The sequence below is a fragment of the Coenobita brevimanus genome, chromosome 65, assembly GCF_032717465.1.
Source record: "Coenobita brevimanus isolate Jiangsu-jjx chromosome 65, ASM3271746v2, whole genome shotgun sequence".
NCBI classification, from domain to species: Eukaryota; Metazoa; Arthropoda; class Malacostraca; order Decapoda; family Coenobitidae; genus Coenobita; species Coenobita brevimanus.
Window position 1 is genome coordinate 50,541,165 of NC_137018.1, and position 19,875 is coordinate 50,561,039.

The 19,875-nt window shown below is 41.4% G+C and overlaps 1 protein-coding gene across 1 annotated transcript in view; it reads left to right on the top strand.

Annotated features, from left to right (window-relative positions):
• Positions 1 to 19,875, top strand: part of LOC145404827 (uncharacterized) — a 113,678-nt gene that overhangs the window by 50,405 nt on the left and 43,398 nt on the right. The window contains exons 3-5 of the mRNA XM_080276325.1: positions 4,838 to 4,924; positions 10,652 to 10,839; positions 12,741 to 14,834. Of these exons, the coding sequence (XP_080132451.1) occupies positions 4,838 to 4,924; positions 10,652 to 10,839; positions 12,741 to 14,834 (2,369 nt within the window). The remainder of the gene's footprint in view (positions 1 to 4,837; positions 4,925 to 10,651; positions 10,840 to 12,740; positions 14,835 to 19,875) is intronic.

The window sequence follows — 19,875 nt, forward strand, 5'->3', positions numbered from 1 at the left end:
ATAGCAAAATTAATCATAATTAGGTTAAATAGATAAACAGACAAGTACTGTAATTATGATATATCTCTTCAATACATCTTCATTCTTGCTATCCAGACGATTTTATTCAGGTGAAGGGATTAACAGCCTGAGTGGGGTAGATGTATCCTGCAATCTTCATGAACCCCATAAACGCTAGGATGCTCTGTGATGGAGAGAGAGAGAGAGAGAGAGAGAGAGAGAGAGAGAGAGAGAGAGAAAGGGGATGGGGAGAAAGCGTGATCAGACTTAAACGGTTGTTGTGTAGAGTCCAATGGCGTGCTCTCTCTCTCTCTCTCTCTCTCTCTCTCTCTCTCTCTCTCTCTCTCTCTCACACACACACACACACACACACACACACACACACACACACACACACACACACACACACACACACACACACACACACACACACACACACACACACACACACACACACACACACACACACAGACACACACACACACACACACACACACACACACACACACACACACACACACACACACACACACACACACACACACACACACACACACACACACACACACACACACACACACACACACACACACACACACACACACACACACACACACACACACACACACACACACACACACACACACACACACACACACACACACACACACACACACACACACACACACACACACACACACACACACACACACACACACACACACACACACACACACACACACACACACACACACACACACACACACACACACACACACACACACACACACACACACACACACACACACACACACACACACACACACACACACACACACACACACACACACACACACACACACACACACACACCTGTTTTCAGCCTATTGTCTGAAATGTAGATAAGAATATACCGAATGGTTGTAGCGTTCTAGGTTATTTTTATCTCCAGGACGCAGCATGGGCCTTACCAATGACACGTGCAGTTTTATGACGTGGTTTATATTATTTTTGGTACCGTCGGACGGTTTCAGCGGAGGTTTACATGTTAAAGGGGTTAAGGATTTTTTTTTTTTTTTTTTTTTTTTTTCGTATTAAATTTTCTCTGTTGCCATACAGTAGTACTTGGCTCAGAGGAGACCACATGACGAAAGAGTTTGAAAAGTTCCATGACTCCATTCATATTTATAGTAAATCTTGCTAGCTTCCCCCATCGGTACAGTTACGTGTTTAGTTACCCTGTTTTTGGTACATCCGAAGCAATATTTCCCTTTGTGTGTGTGTGTGTGTGTGTGTGTGTGTGTGTGTGTGTGTGTGTGTGTGTGTGTGTGTGGTATCTCCAAGGCAGTATTTCAATAAATTTCCATTTTGGTGTCTGCAAAGCAATATTTTACTAAAGGGTAGTTACGTCGCAGAGTGAGGGGTCTAGAAATGGTCTGTTAGACCTCGTCATTAGAATTCCATTAGGAATAGAATAGTTTGGTAGTGGAAAGAAGTGAATTAAAAATGTCGTATTAAAAAGGAGTAAAACTAATCAACATAGCCAAACCAGTGGGAGGGTTGGGGAAGGGTCGCTTAAACCCTCCACTTTCTCTGTACCATTTCTCTCCTTTCCTCCTTTTCCATTCTTTTCGTTCACGTGTATCCTTATTGCACCTACCATTTCCTCCTTTCACGCATTTTGACTATAATACCATTCTCTCTTCCTCACCCTCACCCCTTATCCCGTTCTCCCATCCATCTCATTCCATCCTCGCACCCCTCCCTCTCCCCATTGCCCTTTCTTCCATCTTCCCTCTCCATCCTCTCCCTCTCCCCCCTTTTTCATACTCCTCTTTTTCTCCTCTTGCCCCGTCCCGGTCATTCACCTCCTGTCAAACACTATTACTGCATGACCCCTTCTCTTTCATAGTCTTTAGTCCTGTGTATTATTATTATTATTATTATTATTATTATTATTGTACACCTTTTTTTATTCTTCTAATTCAGGTTTACAGCTTGCTAATTTCACCTCTTATTTTTATTGGTGTTCATGTATTTAGCACTGTAGACGCGGCGCACGACTCTGAGGTTGTCATTATCTTACTCTGGTAACCTATCATTCAAAAGTGCGTCCGTTTTCTTATATTATACACGAGTCATATTATGCACGAATATTATTATACACGAACATATACACGAATCACTTGCGTCTCATGTTATACACGAAATGGGACGCACTTTTGAATGGTAGGTTGCAAGGGTACGATAATGACAACCTCAGAGACGTGCGCCGCGACTAGTACCCATATCTTTCACACTTCCCCATAAAATTCTCTCTCTCTCTCTCTCTCTCTCTCTCTCTCTCTCTCTCTCTTGTCAAACACTAGGGTATTTATGGGTGTCCTTTGCAACTGCCTGGCCCCCTATCCTTCCCCCTCTCCCTCCCGCGCTCCCTCCCTCCCTCCCCTCTTAATCAGACCCCACAACAGGGTCCTTGTATCAGAGGATGGAAACATGCCAGCAGAACCTCCAGCCTTTAGCCACAGTACGTCTTCAGGGCCTTTAGAAACTTCCGTAGATGTTATTATTACACCTTAATTCCTTCGCCTCGAGAACGCACTTATATTCTTGCCTATTACACCCTAATTGTGTTTTGAAAATTCTACAACCTTCATACTGTGCATAAATAATTCTAATATCACCACACTGCATAAATAGTGTACAAGTTGATATTAACCGGCCGTATTCAAAAACAAATCGCTAAGGAATAGGTGCCAAGGAGCTTCCATATCCAGTGAGAATACGGGTGTAGATCTCCATTAACCTGTTCAATTGGTTACTGAACAGGTTAATTTAGGGAGCTCATTCTAGAGTTGCATAAAATCGTCTTTTCGTTTGCGAGAATAAAAGATGAAAGACGTCATCGTAATGAAGTGGTTATAAGTTCAGTATGGAAAGTACATTACAAAGGGAAGTGGTGCTTTGAATTTACTAGAGCCTCCTCAGACCACGAGAATATGGTCATCTGTGAGCAGTTGGAGTGGAAAATGGTAGGTCGGGGAGGAAAGCAACAAGTTGACCTTTATATAGACTGGAATGTAAAGTACACTCCTCCAGAAAAGTTAATTTGGGTAGGCTTTACATTCCCAGCCCTTCTGTTGGTTTGGCCATCTTGGTAAAAACCTCTAAACTTAGACTGAAAACTGTCCCAATAACTTTTTTCTGAACGATGATATCCGTTTAGCTCATTGTGCTACGTTTTATTTATTAATTAATTTATTTATTTACTTCTGCATATAGGAAACTCCTTGTAGTGAACGAATTGGGGAAAACCTCTTGATTGATGGGGGTTTGACACTGTCCTTTTTTTTGTTTTTGTGTCGTTTAGTTTATTCTGCCACAAACAGACGGTTTCTTCATCTTAGTAGCTTAGTGCAGGAGTTGATAGCACTGGAGTCTATAGAGAAGGGCTTCGTTATTTTCATACTCAGATTGTCATTGATGAAGCATTTTGGCCCTTTCAGTCCAATAACATCATTATTACCTCCGCCAAGGAGGTTATGTTGGCATTGGTTTGTTTGTTTGTTTGTTAGTCAGTTAGCAGGATCACTCAAAAAGTTATGAACGAATATTGATTAAATTTTGTGGAAGGATGGGCCATGGGCCAAAAATTACTGAATATGGGGGCGGATCCGGATCCTGAGTATCCTGCACTATATCTCCAGAGGTTTTCAGTGAATTTCAATTATATTTTTTGGAAAAGTAGGCCATGGACCAAGAAAGAATTGATTAAATTATGGGGCGGATCCGAATCCCATATCCACGGATCTGTTAGCAGGATTATTCAAAAAGCTATGAACGGATTTTGATTAAATTTTGTGGAAGGGTGGGCCATGGGCCAAGGAAAAAATGATTAACTTTTCCCGCACAGTCTCCAAAAGTTTCCAATGAATTTTGATGAAATTTTGTGGAAAGGGGGGGCCATGGACCAAGAAAGAATCCGGATCCATTTTAATGGCATTGGCGGAGGTATGCACTTTCTGAGTGCTTTCTACATTTTATTATAATTATTATTGTTATTATTATTATTGCTGTTGTACTTTCTACCCCCAGACAATTTCTTTCCGCCCTAAGATATCGTGACATGAGGGGGTAATTGAAGGCTGTGTACTAACCCCTCCAGTTGACAAATAAATCTCGTGAGCTAAATACAATCGTCTTAAAGCAAGATTTATACGTCATCGGAATACATATCATATACTGAATGGGTTAAAGAAGGCTGTATCTTACCCCTCTAGGTCGGTGTCTCCTAAGCCAAGTTCTGTATAATGGGAAAAATAAAAGTGAAAAATAAATAAACAAGTAAATAAAGAAATCTGCGTCCTCGGAATAAGTTAGCTAATATTCTTTTTGAGGGGGATGGGACATAAATGAAAAGATAAGATAGAGCGTATAATGAGGGGAGGTGGGGTGTCGTGGGAAGGGGTCATTGCTGAGGAGGAACATAGATGCCTTAAGATTCTTTTGTTGATGCCCTCCCTCACAGGATGCGGTTTCAGGCTATAGATAGAAAGAGAGACATGATGGATAGGTCAGATGAATAAGCCTAGCGTGACGTAAGTGCATAAATACAGAGGGAGACATAGAGACGCCAAGTGCTGGTATACCAAGATAGATAGGGATGGGTAGATAGATTATGTTGGTAGATACGTAAGTAGACCTAGATAAAGAGGTCGTAGTTAGATCGGTATACCTAGATAGTCATAGATAGATAGGTAGATCGATAGATAGGTAGATAGACAAGTATAAAAGTTAATATATTGATGATCTCACGTTTATTTTTGTGTTTTTTCAGGTTGATGACGAAGTACTCCAAGAAGCTAGTGAGCAAGTGTATCTACCTCAACATACTGCAAGCCACTGATCTACCTCTGCTCGACCTGTGAGTATTGTCGTGGTTGTGGTTGTGAGGTCATGGATGTGGTTGTGGAGGTGGTGGTGGTGGTTTGGTTAGGGTTGTGTTGGTTGTGAGGGTGGTTGGAGGTTGTGGTTTGGTTATGGATGTGAGTGTTGTGGTTTTGGTTGTGCTGGTGGTCTGGTTAGGGTTGTGTTGGTTGTGGTTGTGAGGGTGGTTGGATGTGGTAGTTGTGGTTGTGGTGGTGCTTTGGTTAGGGTTGTGGTGGTTGTGATGTTATGGATATGGTAGTTGTGGTTGTGGTGGTGCTTTGGTTAGGGTTGTGGTGGTTGTGGTGAGAGAATGATTAATGATATTGGTAGATGTAGTGGTGATGGGAGTTATGGTAGTGGTGGGATAATAGTATATTTAGTAGTGGTGATAGTATGAAATGTGTAATAGTGTGTTGTGGTTGTGAGGTTGTACTATTGGTTGTTGTGATGGAAGTGGGTTGTACGAGTGTAAATAGTATTACGAATGATGGAAGTAGTGGTGATGGTGTTGTAGTTGTGGTATGAAAACATGCTGACATTATATTCCTGTGACCGACATACGATTAAATTCACCTTCGTCCGATCTTTGTAACTCCCTTCAGACCGATGACGTTTCTTGTTTTAATACGACTGCTTGATGATTTTTTTCAGTTTGGGGGAGACTTGGTAAGGAAAGGGGGAAAACAGTCGATTAAATTACATGTGGGTTATAATTGTTGCAGAGGAGTAAGTGGTTGTAAATTACCTCAGCTGTATCGATAATGAGGATTGTTGTGAGTGAGGTTGAGTTTTGTTTTTGTGGTTACGTCATGTATTGTGTAACGTACGGTTGTGCAATTAGTTAGAGTGGTGTGGTAAAAATATAAGCTAGCATTATGCACACTTGGACCAGTTACTGAGCAACAGATTAGTTCACAGGAACATTAATAATAATAATGATAATAATGAATAATAATAATAATAATAATAAAAGTATGAGAATAAAAATTAAAACTTAGCATGGTTATGTGAAGCTTTGTCACGAAGATATTGTAAGTACAACAGAGTAATATTATTAATTGATATTATTTTTGTTAAGATAAATTTTAAGGCATATACCGTACACCTTGAATACAGTTTATACAATTCTGTAAGTGGATTATTCTAATTGAAATCCAGTAGAACACATTCACATTAAAATGATAAAGGTCAGCATGTAGTTGCATAGACCAAAGGAATAGGAAAGAGTTGCAACGACGAGAGTGTGAAGAAACTGACTCAGGTGCCAGAGATCGCAAGGGAATGACATTTTATACGTACCCAGAACTTGCTATTTTCAAGGTGCTCAAATGTTCTAACAAAGTGAATTATTATGAAAAAAAAAAAAAAAAGTATTATTAAAGCGAAGTGTGGTTTTTTTTTTTTTTTTTTTTTTTTTTTTTTTTGTGGTGGGGGGGTGCCAGAGGTTGCAAGAGTTTTAGGTGCAGTGGATTGCAGGATACTGCCTTATTACATGTAATATAGGTACAGTACTTAAATGTATTTATTGGTCTTATATTTTTAGAAAAAAATCATATTTAGAGATTTTTTTAATTATTTGGATTGCCAGGTTGATAAACATTAAAAATTATGAATATGGCAGAGATATATGGCAATTAATTTGATTTTATTGAACAGCAGGTTTCTTTACGGTTTATGGATTGCCAGGAATATCAGGTGTTTGATAAGGATGACACAAAGTGCAGAGTCGGGACCCAATTTTTTTCAGCGTTTTGGCAAGACTGGTTTCTTGAGCAATGGCCATTCCTGAAGAAGCCAGTCTTGGCAAAACGTTGAAATGAACTGGGTCCGTACTCTGCACTTTGTTTCATCCTTATCGGAGTTGTGGCAGCCTAGCTGAATTCACCACAATATCAGGTGTTATTGGCGGTGACGTTAAAATAAGGCGAGATGTGCTGGTTGTGGAAAAATATAGTTCATATAAATCAGTGTATATATTTGTTGTGGGTGGTAGTGTGCAGGGTTGAGAAGATGGAAGCTGGAGTTGTTAGGGTAAAGTGAGTGTAGTTAGAGTGATTGTTGCAGATATAAGGATTGTAGTAGGTGGTAGGTGGTAGTAGGTAGGGTATGATGGCTATACAGTAGCTAGGGTGGCATGGTAGTAGATTGGTTATGATGGTGACTTGGGAGTGGGATGGTAGGAGAAAGGATGAGATGGTGATAGTTATATGAAGTGTTGGTAGGTAGGGTCAGATGGTGATTAGGTGGGACGGTGGGAGGTGGGGTGTTGTGGTGGTAATGAGGATCAGATGGTGATAAATAGGGTGTTATTGTGGTAGTTTAGGTGTTGATGGTGATAGGTATGATACTGGTGCGATCAGATGGTGATAGTTGGGATGTGGTGTTAGGATATGATGATGGTACTTAGGGTGATGGTAGTTATGGTGTGGAGTAAGTCGGCTTGTGATGGTGTGGTGTGTCAGGGTAAGGAAGAAATCTCGATAACTGAGAGATAAGATTATGAAATGCTGGTCGTAGGTGATAAGGTGTTACGTGGCAGAAAATGGGAGTGGGAGTGATAAGGTTTTAAAGTGAAAATGGGAGTATGGATGATAGAGGTGTATAGAGCAGGACATGGGAGTATGGTGTGGAATGGAGAGGAGTATGGGGAATTATGATGTATGGCAGGACGTATGGTAGCGTTGGTGAATAATGTACTGTGGTGGGAAGGATTATGGTAAGAATGGTGTTTAAATGAGTTCCTTTGAAAGGATTATGTGAATTTTGATTTAGTATGAAGAATTTGATATGGTATGGAAAGGATTATGGTAGTTTTCTCATGTAGGGGTTGTGTATTATTTGTTCATTATTATTATTATTATTATTTGAGGGGCATTACCAGAAGTAAATATCGTAAACACGGACCCGTCGCATGGAGTACCGTACGTAACTAAATGGAGAGTCGAGGATATCGGAGGGGCGCGCGCGCGCGCGCACACACGCACACACACACACACACACACACACACACACACACACACACACACACACACACACACACACACACACACACACACACACACACACAGTCATACCCCTTCACAGCCTGAAAGCATTCTTAACCCCTTTACTTCGGTTCAATTTTTTAAAATCTCAATCCTATTGATGTTGATTAGCTTTGGAGACTTAGTCGTTTAATTTTATCAAATCCTCACCACTTGAGGATTTTCCTGACTACAGTAGATACAGTCGTCATGAGATGATGGTAACAATACACAAATACGTCATCGCAGTGAATGGGTTGACAATAAAATCATGTGGTGGTCGCAAGCATTAAATATAAAAGCCTTCGTGCTGAAGGGGTGAATGGATATATAGTTTTAGATAGAAATATATTGTAAAAAGTTGTCATGGTATTGAAGAGGTTTAAATATACAGTAAGATAAGGATAACTTTCTCTGCCACTGACGCACAAACATATATATATATATATATATATATATATATATATATATATATATATATATATATATATATACCGGCCCAGAATCCAAACCACTTCATTCACCACTTTTAATCATCTTTGCAGTGAAATTTCTTCGTTATTGTAACTTAATGGAGTCTGTTTCTGGTCCCTTTGCTGCGACAAACTTCCCTTACGCTAAGTACTTATCGTCTGGCGGTAACAAGCAGCAAGAGTAAGAGAAAAAACATATTAATAGTCGTGTAAGTAGTTAATGATGCAGGGGATGGTGCGGTATGGTGTCAGGAAGAATGGCGTGGTGTGCCCTAGATGTGGCAGTGGGTGTGGATAGTTGTGTAGGAAGATTGACGTGGTGTGCCCTAGATATGGTAGTGTGAGTGTGTGTGTGTGTGTGTGTGTGTGTGTGTGTGTGTGTGTGTGTGATGTAGGCAAGGCATACTAATGGATATGAGTGGGTTTGGTGGCTGAGTTTGTTTGTGTAAATTGTGTTGTGAAGTATATTATGGTGGTAATATGGTGACGGAGTGTAGCTCTGGTGTGTTGTAATCTAGGCATGGTAATGGGTATGGTTATGGTTTATGGTGGATGTGTATGGGTAATGTTGCAGTATATGAGAATAGGGAGGTATGGTGCTGGAGGAGTGGTGAAATGTTGGTCTTGGTGTGGTAGCGGATGTGGTTAGAGTTTGTGAATGAGTAGGCTGAGGTTAACCCTTCATCACGATCATGTCATTTATGTAGTTCTCTTTATATTACCAGATGATTTTTTATGGCTTAGGAGAGAGAGAGAGAGAGAGAGAGAGAGAGAGAGAGAGGCTACAGTCCCATTATACTAAAGAAAACGTCGGGTGTATTAGAAGCTGTACTCGTTTCACTGTAACTTGGCCTAATACTGCCATCTCTCACTGAATCCCGAGTTATAGTAGCAGAGTAACACTAGGAATATGATGCTTAGTCACGAACAGTTGTTATGGATGTAGGGTTGTAGTATTGTCTTTGTGTGCTACTGAAAGATGTGGAATAATCTTAAAAAAAAAAAAAAAAAAAAAAAAAAAAGTGGGCCAAGTTAAGGTGAAAGAACTGTAGTAAGTTTTGGAACTCAATTTTTCTGTTGTTAGGAGTCCTTAGAAATTTCTTTGTTAATGATTACTATTTTCGGTTGGTGATCTGGCTTTTATTCGCGTGTGTAATGATTTGTTTTTATTTGCGTCCACAGCTTAGAAGGAATATTGATTGTTGTTATTATCATCATTATTATTATTATTATTATTATTATTATTATTATTAAAGTGAGTTCTCGCCCTGCCCCATACCTTCCTGTCATCCTTTGCCTTCTCTTTTACCATCTTTATCTTTCTCCGTTCTCTTTCGTCTCTCCCCCTGTCCCTCCTTTTCCCTTCATCCCCTCTTCTCCTCCCCTTCTTCATTATCTTCTATCTACCTACCTCCTCATCCTGTATTAACCTCGTCATCGTTTTCCTCCTTTACCCCTTTGTCCTCCCATCTTCTTTTTCCTCCTTCTTCATTTTCATACTCCTCTTTCTCTTCTTAATTCCCCTTCACATATTCCTAAACCACATCCTTATATATTCATTTGCACCTTTCCTATACCTGCTTCTCTCATCTTCCTTCACCATTCCTTGTTTCATCCCTTCTTTTCGTCCATGTTTCCTTCATATCTCCTCTCATAATCTCTGCCTTCGTACTTCCCTTTCCTCCATTACCTCTCCTGCATCCTCCCTATATCTACATTGCGTTTTTCCCTATCCCTTTTCTCTCCCACCCATGTGTTTCTGTCCCTCTCCCTCCACCCTCCTCGTCTCCACTGTTCCATTTTACAACTTATCCATCACTGTTTGCAATTTCTGCACCCTTCCCTTTCACCCCCAACCTCTCTCTTTCTTCCCTTTCTTTCTTAAATTTACTTTCTCCCCCCCCCCCTCGCTCCACCTTCCTCCTTCCATTACCCTGTCATCATTATGCTTCTTCATCCCATTTCTGCCTCCTATTCTCCCCTTTTCTTCCCCCTACACACCTTCCCTCTTCTGTATTCCCTTATCTCTCCCCTGTTCTTTCTTTCTCATCATTTCTTCTGACCCCTTTCTCTTCATTCCCACCTCCTCCTCCTCTTCTTTCCCCTTCCCCTACTCTTCCCTCCTCCTTCCCCTACTCTTCCCTCCTCCTTCCCCTACTCTTCCCTCCTCCTACTCCTCCGCCTTACCCTTCCCCTACTCTTTCCCCCTCCCCACGCCTACTACAGGTTCTACGAGGAGGGCGGGTGGGAGCTGGTGGGTGTGTGGTTACAGGAGGCGGTCAATGGACGCAACTGGCCCCTTGCGACACAGGTGCTCACCCTCATGGAGTCCTCGCCCGTCACCCTGGCCAGACTGAAGCGCAATGCCACGCCTAGGATGGTTAAGGAACTCTCTAGGGACAACAGCGCCACGGGTTAGTTGGTGTGGATGTGGGGCACGGGTGGTGTGGAGAGTTGGATGTGTGGACTGTATGTGTGTGAGAGAAGGGTGAAGGAACTAGTTCGCTAGTCTTCACATCCCCACAGATACCACTACGTCAGTCGTGAGTGATGTTTGTCCGTAGTATATTTCAGTAGGTCCGCCGGTGATGTCGAAGTGGTGACTGTGTGTGGGTGGGTGGTTGTGTGGCGCCATCTGTTGGTTCATGGGGGGATTACAGGGCCTTCGTGAACGGATTTCCTTGTCACATGCCCAGTCATTGCTTCATTCCAGACAGACAGACACAAGCATAATAAAACACTGCCCTTTTCACTCACACAGTCCACACTTGGCCAGCATGGGGAAAGGTTAATTTCGGGAAGGATTAATTTTGGTAATCACTTCCTCATGGATAGAGATGTGGTCATACAATGAACCTCACACAAGCTGATGAAATGGTGTGGAGAGGGTTTAAGGATGTAAGTATGGTGGACGTAGATAAGAGAAAGTGGAAGAGGTTCTCGTCGTGTGATGGGCGTGGATTGAAGTTGGAGAGGGAGGAAGTAACGAATAGCTGCAGTGGTGTGCGTGTGTAGGTGTCGGGGTGTGTGCGAGTAGGGATAAAAACATGTGATGTATGATCGATCCAGTGAGTATGTTTGGGTATAGTTGCCAAGGTTGTGTGTGTGTGTGTGTGTGTGTGTGTGTGATAGATACGAACTCATATCTACCCTTTGTGTTGAGAATGTGGATCTGTCAATGGGTGTAAACAAGTTAAGGGGCTTCAGTTCATTTTTTTGGTTGAAAATAAAATTATGCATCAATTTACATGAAATTTTACTGGATAATAGCCATATTTGGCAAAACTAATCCCAGAGCTTTATTTGTAAATGATTAATTTAATCTGATATTTTGAAAATGGTTATATGTTTACTCACTTAGGAGCAGTAGTCATTGAAAGTTAGGTTAAATATATTAAGATTTTACTGAATATTTTTTTTTTTCCTTTTTTTCATGTATCGTCCTGAAACTTTCTACACGCTTAAGTAGGTATCATAGCTATTACCCAGAAAAGTTTCAAGTAGATTGGTGCATAATTTCATTTTGTAGGCTGAATCAATAGAGTGAGAACGTGTGAAAGTATGAAGGAAAAAATAAGCATGATTTTGTGAGTTAGTGTGATAGTAGTATTTGCATTATTACACAGGTGCATCGCAAGGAATTAATTACAGGTATGGTATGAGGAAGGTAAGTTTATACTGTATATACTAAGAGAGAGAGAGAGAGAGGGAATGGATGGTTTTCTATGAAGATGAAAAGGTTAGTTGATCAATGAATGTACGAGTGGTATAAATGGAAGGTAGATGGATGTGTAAATGTAAGTAAAGATGAATGATTGAGTAGCTGAGTGAATTTGTGAATGAAAATGATGAGGGAAAAGTTAACCCCATCGCTAGAATGACCAAGTTTTCTCATTTGTTCCTGCTGACCCCAGGTGATTTCATTTTAGTTATAAGAGACCCTTTGGAGGAGTGGATTTAAAACAGTCTCCATAAACCTCTTCACTATGGTCTCCCTTAAGCTAAATACAGTTGTCTGGTGGAAGCAAGAATGAAGTAATAAACCCAGTCATCATAGTGAAGGTGATTGACAGTGAACAGTTGAGGACAGTATCGCTCCACTTTTATAATCCTACAGTGAAAATGTTTATGTAAATTTTTGAAGAGGTTGTTGGGCTTTGATCACTTGGTTTTGAAAGTCATTGCTCACTATATCGTTATGTGTTGTAATGAGGTGAATCAGTATTTATGTCCTCAACTGTAAACGGTAACAGATGACGGCAGAATTATAGGCAGGTGCAGATATTAACCCCCCTGTCATCATCCCCCTGTGTAGGTACGCAGGCGGTGGCAAAGCGGCTGGTACAGAAATGGATGGAGATGTTGAAGCACGGGGATGGCGTGGCGGCGGCTGCAGGGATGGGGCTCTCAGCCAACCCCACAGCCCTGACCACACAGACCCCAGTCATGCAGCAGAACATGGCCGCCTTGCAGAACTCCACCAATGCCTTGATTCAGCAGCGTGTTATAGGGACGGTGGCCAGTGTTGGTGCTGGTGCATTAGGGACAATCAGCACTTCCGCTAGTACGATAGGGACGATCAACACCACTGGTACTGCTGTCACAATAGGAGTTATCAACACTACTGCTGGCACAATCATCAACACTTCTGCCAACGCAATAGGAACAATCAACACTGGTGTTAACACCAGAGGGGCAACTCAGGGCTTTACCCACACTGGTTTGATAGCAACACCACATGGTTTTATGAGTGTTCCATTTAAGTCAAAAGGTGCTACGCAAGGCCTTACCAGCACTGCCGCGATCATCGGATCTATCCCAACCCTTGCCAACACCCAGCAAGGCACAGGAACCATTGCTCAACCTTCTCCTAGTACCCCTGAACCTCCCTCGGCCACTCACAGCACAGATGAGGGAAGTGGAGGGGGAGCGAGTGGTGGAGGGGACAACAGTTCATCACAGTTATCCCAAGATGAATCGTCCAACGCTTCAACTGAGAGTGAACCAGCTGCCCCGCCCATCCCAGTGCCCCCTACCACTCCTATTCGCATTACTATCCGCAGTGGTTCGCAGGTACTAGCAAAAGTGTCATCCCAAAGGGTAAGCCAGGACTCAACAGACAGTGATGATAATAAACCTCTAAGTAAGCTGAGGGAGGACTCACAGTATTCTAACCAGGACGAGTGTGATTTCGCCCCACCTAAACTACCACAACCCACTAGCACACATGCAACAACAGACACCACTACCACAGCTACCACACAACAGTCACAGTCACAGTCCATAGCCACTACAGCCACAGCTACCTCCACCACCACCACCCAACTCACCACCTCACAGCCTACCACAACTACCACAACCACAACTGCCACCACAGCAGTGCCTCACACTATTGTTACTTTTACAACTGGGCAACCTACAACCACAACCACAACTACACCCGCCCAAAATGGTCCTGTTAGCTTACCAGAAAGTACTGAAAAGGATGAAGAAAAGGCGAATGAGAGTGCGTCCGAGGTGGCAGAAACAGAGGAGACAGTGAATGGTGAGAGTAATAGTGTAAAAGTGAAAGTGGATGAGGTGAAAGAGAGTGCCAAGGAGGACAGTGATAAAGTGGATGGGAAAAAGGAGAAGGATAAAAAGAAAGAACGCAGTAGTAAAGACAAAGATAAGGGGAGGGACAAAGAGAAGGACAGGAAATCACGTGACTCGGACAAAAAGGAAAAAGAGAGGAGTCGGAGCAGTAGAGATAGTAAAGACAAGAAAGATAAGGACAAAGACAAACACAGACACAGTGACAGCAAACACCATAGCCATCGTAGCAGCAGTAGGGATAAGGACAGGGACAAGGATAAGGAGAAAGATCGTAAGGACAGGGATCGTAGTAAAAGTAGCAGTAGTCATAAGGATAAGAAGAGCAGCAAGGACAAGGACAAGGACCGTGAAAAGGAGAAGGAAAAGGAGAGGGAGAGGGAGAAGGAGAAGGAACGTGAGAAGGAGAAAAAGGAGAAGGAGCGTCGTCGACAGGAGAGTGAGGACAAAGCGACGTTGGAGAAGGTGAAGCCCCTCAGTGCGGATGGTCTGGCCAAGATCCCTCGTCGACCCAACCCACCCACCTTCCTAGACGCCCTTGGATCAGCGGATGTGGACATACAGATGCCAAAGAAAGCCACAGTCAAGACGTACAAATCCCGTGGCTTCAGGAACACGGGGTTGCTAGACGAACCATCCTTACCACCAAGAAAGACTGACAAGAAGACTGGAGGACCTGGGGCAGGAGTCAAACGTACTTCATCCCTAGAAGATGGGACCACTCACCCCCCTGATAAGAGGGTGAAGTCCTCAGTCTCCTCGCAGCCTTCCAGTGGTGATAAGCCAGGCGGGGTGAAGCTCATCTCACCCAAGCGACGTAAGTTCCCTCCACGTCAGTGCCTTCCAGTCCCCTGCCACACAGTGCAACCGTGGTGTGGTGCTGGTGAAGTGTGGTGCCTTACTACACCCCAATACACTATGATACTGGTGTAGTAGGGTTTAGCATTATTATACTACCTTCACTGCACTCACTGTGTGTTTGTGTAGCGAGGTGTAGCATTCTACCACCCTCACTACAGTATGTCCACTGTGGGTGTAGTGAAGTGTGTGTATGATAATATGTACACCACAAAAGGGGTGGAAGAAAGGGGGGAACATGCGGCAGCCAGTCAGAAAATAAGTGTAGTGTGGAGGGACTGTGTTTTCAGGTGTGGAGGGACAAGTGTTTTTTTCAGGTGTGGACGACAGGAGAGCAGGTGTGGAGGTCAAGACAACATGTGTCGACACATCTTTTACTCCTGCCGTCGCTGCTGCTTCTGCTGCCTTCAGTTTGTTTATTCCAGCTGTGTGGTTGCCATGGTGACGCTGGGACTGCCACCGATCCAGCAAGGGTGGGGCGGGGAAGGGGAGAGGAGGGGATGGGGGTGAGAGAGTTGGGAGTACGGGTGGGGCGGGGGACGGTGGGAGAGAGGTAGGAGGGAGTGAGGCATGAGGGGAAGGTGTGGGGGGGATGAAAGGGCATAAATAGAAGGTGAGGGGGGAATGAAGTAGGTCAGAGATAGAGCCAAAAGGATAGGGAGAAAGTTGGTTAGGTGGGAGGCGTATATTGCAGGAGTGGGGAGGGGAAGAACAAAGGGAGGGGAGGGGGAGGATGTACAGTAGAGGGAAAGGTTAGGAGAGGAGGAAGGCGCGAATGACGTCACATTGTTTACAAAGAGCCAGACGAGGTGGAGAACTTGGAAGCCAGAGGTACGGCGATACGTGACCAAATGCAAGGTAAACTACTAAATATTGCGGCAATTAATAAGCCATATTAATAAATGAATTAATATAGTCTCAGGTGACCCTCAATACAGTATTAATGTACAGAAAATAACAAATAGATTCTTGAAAATGTAAAGGCCAGAAATATCGTGAATATGTTAAAAACGTAAATAATTCATTGATGTTGACAGTAATAGAAAATTCGAGGACTGTTGCAAATTAGCTAATTATTGAGAGGTAATGACTGAAAAGACTTATTTAATTGGTTTAGGAAAAGGATATATAATGAGGTGGCTTTGAAGTCCAAAGAAAGGTTATGAGTTGTATGAAAAGCTTTTAATGTTGTTTGTGTGTGTGATTTCATGCATAATACAGTACAAAAATCTTTCACCTAGACTTCCAGCAGTAATGTGTATTATAAAATGAGGACGATTAATGGATTTACAACAGCGTCAAGAGCAAAGGAGTAGGGATGATTAGAAACCCAGTTCTAGGTAATTATAGAATTATACTTGCGATGTGATAGAAACCTTGCCAATCCAGATTCCTGTATCAAGTTATTCTATCCCTAATATGTTAGTGTAAAAAATATGTTCCGGTTTTACAGTAGTGTCGTTAGTGATGCAAGAAAGTTGAGATATTGCAGACGAAATTGGTTGGTTTTGAAAGCATGTTTTCTGAAAAGCAATTGAATTATACGTTTCAGACACTTGAACTTCGTGGTTTGAGGTGAACCTTGACTATGCAGCTAGAATAATCCACTCACTCAAGGAAAACATGCGTAGGCTGAAGAAGTGTATAGGACTCAGCAGTAAGGTACAGACTGTGTGTGTGTGTGTGTGTGTGTGTGTGTGTAGGATTTGACCAAGTAGGATAGACCGTAGTTTAGAACCTAGGTCTCAGCAGTAAGGTACACTTTGTGTGTGTGTGTAGGATTTGACCAAGTAGTTCAGTGTAGAACGTAGGTCTTAGCAGTAAGGTACACTTTGTGTGTGTGTGACCAAGTTGGATAGACAGTAGTTAGCGTAGAGCATAGAGTATTGCCCATGACGTAGTCTTGGAAGTCAGCCTCTGCAGTTGATTTAGGTGACTTGAGTGGATGGTAGCCTATATGTGGCATTACCTTCAATAACATCTGCTAAAATTGACCTCGGGGGACAAAAGAGCAATATATATATATATATATATATATATATATATATATATATATATATATATATATACTGTTTAGGTTTCGTCATTAGAAATTGCCTTGTTGCCTGTCCTTTTAACCGTATGTTAAACATAATTTAAATTTTTTGACAACCCAGCCTATCATAAATAACAGAAACATTTTTAAAAATCAGTACAAATTAGGCCGCGCGTTTAGAGAAATTGTTAAACGTCGGTGGAATAAAAACAGGTAAAATACCGAGTGTAAAATGATATTAACGTGGTTGCAAACGTCCGTACTAGCAACACATATCAAATGAAGTATAGTTGGTAACAACAGTTGCACACGTCAGGTTTAACTGATACGAGTATATTGGAAGTGAGGAGGTTAATCTCGGCATACGGAACTTTGATATCACCATTACCCAACCATTTTACATGACATAATCCCTGCGGGTATTTGTGCTTGAGTAATATCGACCTACATGTTCAGAGTAACCGTAACACATCAGTATATTACCCTCTTCAGTCCTATAACTTGTGTTTTATTCTTGCTACTACTACAAAGTTGTATTCAGATTATGGATGAATTCAAAATGGAAGGGTTGGAGGTATAGTCTTCACTTACCCCTTCACTACACGAAGCCTCTCTAAATGTAATCCTCGGGAGGTAGCAGGAAGAATGAAAACTTCGGCAAATGGAAGGGGTTAAGGTGTAATGTTCAAAATGAATCGCCTAAGAAGATGTGTTGCGAATGTAAGTAAACCAAAATATATTTTGGTTTACTTTGATTCGCAACAACTAAGTAAACCAAAATATATTTTGGTTTACTTACATTCGCAACAACTCTTCCTAGGCGATTCATTTTGAACATTACACCTTAACCCCTTCCAATTGCCCAAGTTTTCATTCTTCCTGCTACCTCCCGAGGATTACATTTAGAGAGGCTTCGTGTAGTGAAGGGGTAAGTGAAGGCTATACATCCAACCCTTCCATTTTGAATTCATCCATAATCTGAATACAACTTTGTGGTAGTAGCAAGAATAAAACACAAGTTATAGGACTGAAGAGGGTAATATACTGATGTGTTACGGTTACTCTGTACATGTAAGTCGATATTACTCAAGCACAAATACCAGCAGGGATTATGTCATGTAAAATGGTTGGGTAATGGTGATATCAAAGTTCCGTATGCCGAGATTAACCTCCTCACTTCCAATAAACTCGTATCAGTTAAACCTGACGTGTGCAACTGTTGTTACCAACTATACTTCATTTGATACGTGTTGCTAGTACGGACGTTTGCAACCACGTTAATATATTATGGTCCATTGTAGTTTTATCATTAAGAGCGTTTTTATCCTAGGAGTTTTGCTGATGTTAGCCCATCTTCCTGTCGGTTTCTCTCTCTCTCTCTCTCTCTCTCTCTCTTCCCTATCCGACACCCTTTTCTCGACATCCCGTTCATAGTTCACGTCGGTCAGGCTGTTTCCCTTCCTGTATTACCCCGCGCCTCCTTGCTTGCTGATTTCCTTGGTTACTCTCCCATTTGTTCTCTTTCTAATATTATTGCTATTCTTTCTGCCCTGCTTATTTTGCATCTGATTTAATTGTCCTTCCTTCTTTGCTACCTTAGTGCCACATAGACTTTCTAGGTTTGGTGCAAGCCTTTCTCATTCATCCTCTCTCTCTCTCTATCTCTCGATAAGTCTATTATAACATCTGTCAAGGCTGCCAGAATCGGGATATCTTAGAAAAAATATGGTTATTTTTTCATAAATGACTAAAATGTCTGAGATCAAAATATTGATGGTAATTATTCCCTTCAGTGATTATTAAAAATTTTCTCGTAAAATATATTGACAGTTTTATTTGAATTAGCGACTTGAATTAGCTATTTATCACTAGATGGGATTATTATTATTATTATTTTATCGCCCTGTAGAGGCTTTTGGGTAGGAGCGTTTATTATTATGTATATATATATATATATATATATATATATATATATATATATATATATATATATATCGGTATATATAATGCAAGCGTTTCATCTTCAGAACTTTTTATGTATATGAAAAGAGCGGTAGGCTGGTTGAACCATGGTAAGGGGGCCCTATCCAGTGATATCTGTACGAAAGTAGGTTAGAAAGGGCCCAACAGCAACACTAAAATTACAATCAGGAAGTCAAGGGCATATGGGAACAGGTTAAATATTACCACAATAAGCACAAGGGGTAAACGGATAATCACTTCGTGAACATAAACCTTCACTGATGTAACGCCAATTTAAAGCTTCATGGTATAACCAGGTGATTGTATTAACATCAGTATAGACTTTTACAGTGGGAGAAGTTATAACAGCATAAATGAACTTCAGTACTAGAGTTGAAACATGTCATTGAATAAAATCGTCTGATGGTAGTCTGAGTTAAATCAAGAGGACGGTAACGCATTGAAAATGGCAAAAGAAATAAATAAATAACTGGGTTAGCAGTTGGAATATTGAGTAACTGTTAATAAAAACCGAAGTGATCGAGATGCAGATAAAGAGTACCCCTTCATTCAGGGTACTTTTTTTCACTGTAGTGCAATTATTGGTGAGATGGCTCTAAAAATTCTGTTTCTTGGTAGTGCGATAGAATGATTATCCTTGGATCCATTATTACTAAATATCACCCTGAGGGTATTGATTATTAACTGTTGCTAATATATACACGTATATATGTTGTGATTATATATATATATATATATGTATATATATATATATATATATATATATATATATATATATATATATATATAATGAGGTTAGTGATATTGTCTTTCAAGAAGTAAGCTGCTTCAGTTTGTAGTGATCGTGATGTACAACGTTTACAGTATACAGGTACTACTACTAAAGCTTAACTAGAGGCCTAATATAATCCTGATAATTTATAACTAGTGTCCAACAAACAAGCTCTTCATTATGGATATGTTGGCGGATTATATATTGCAG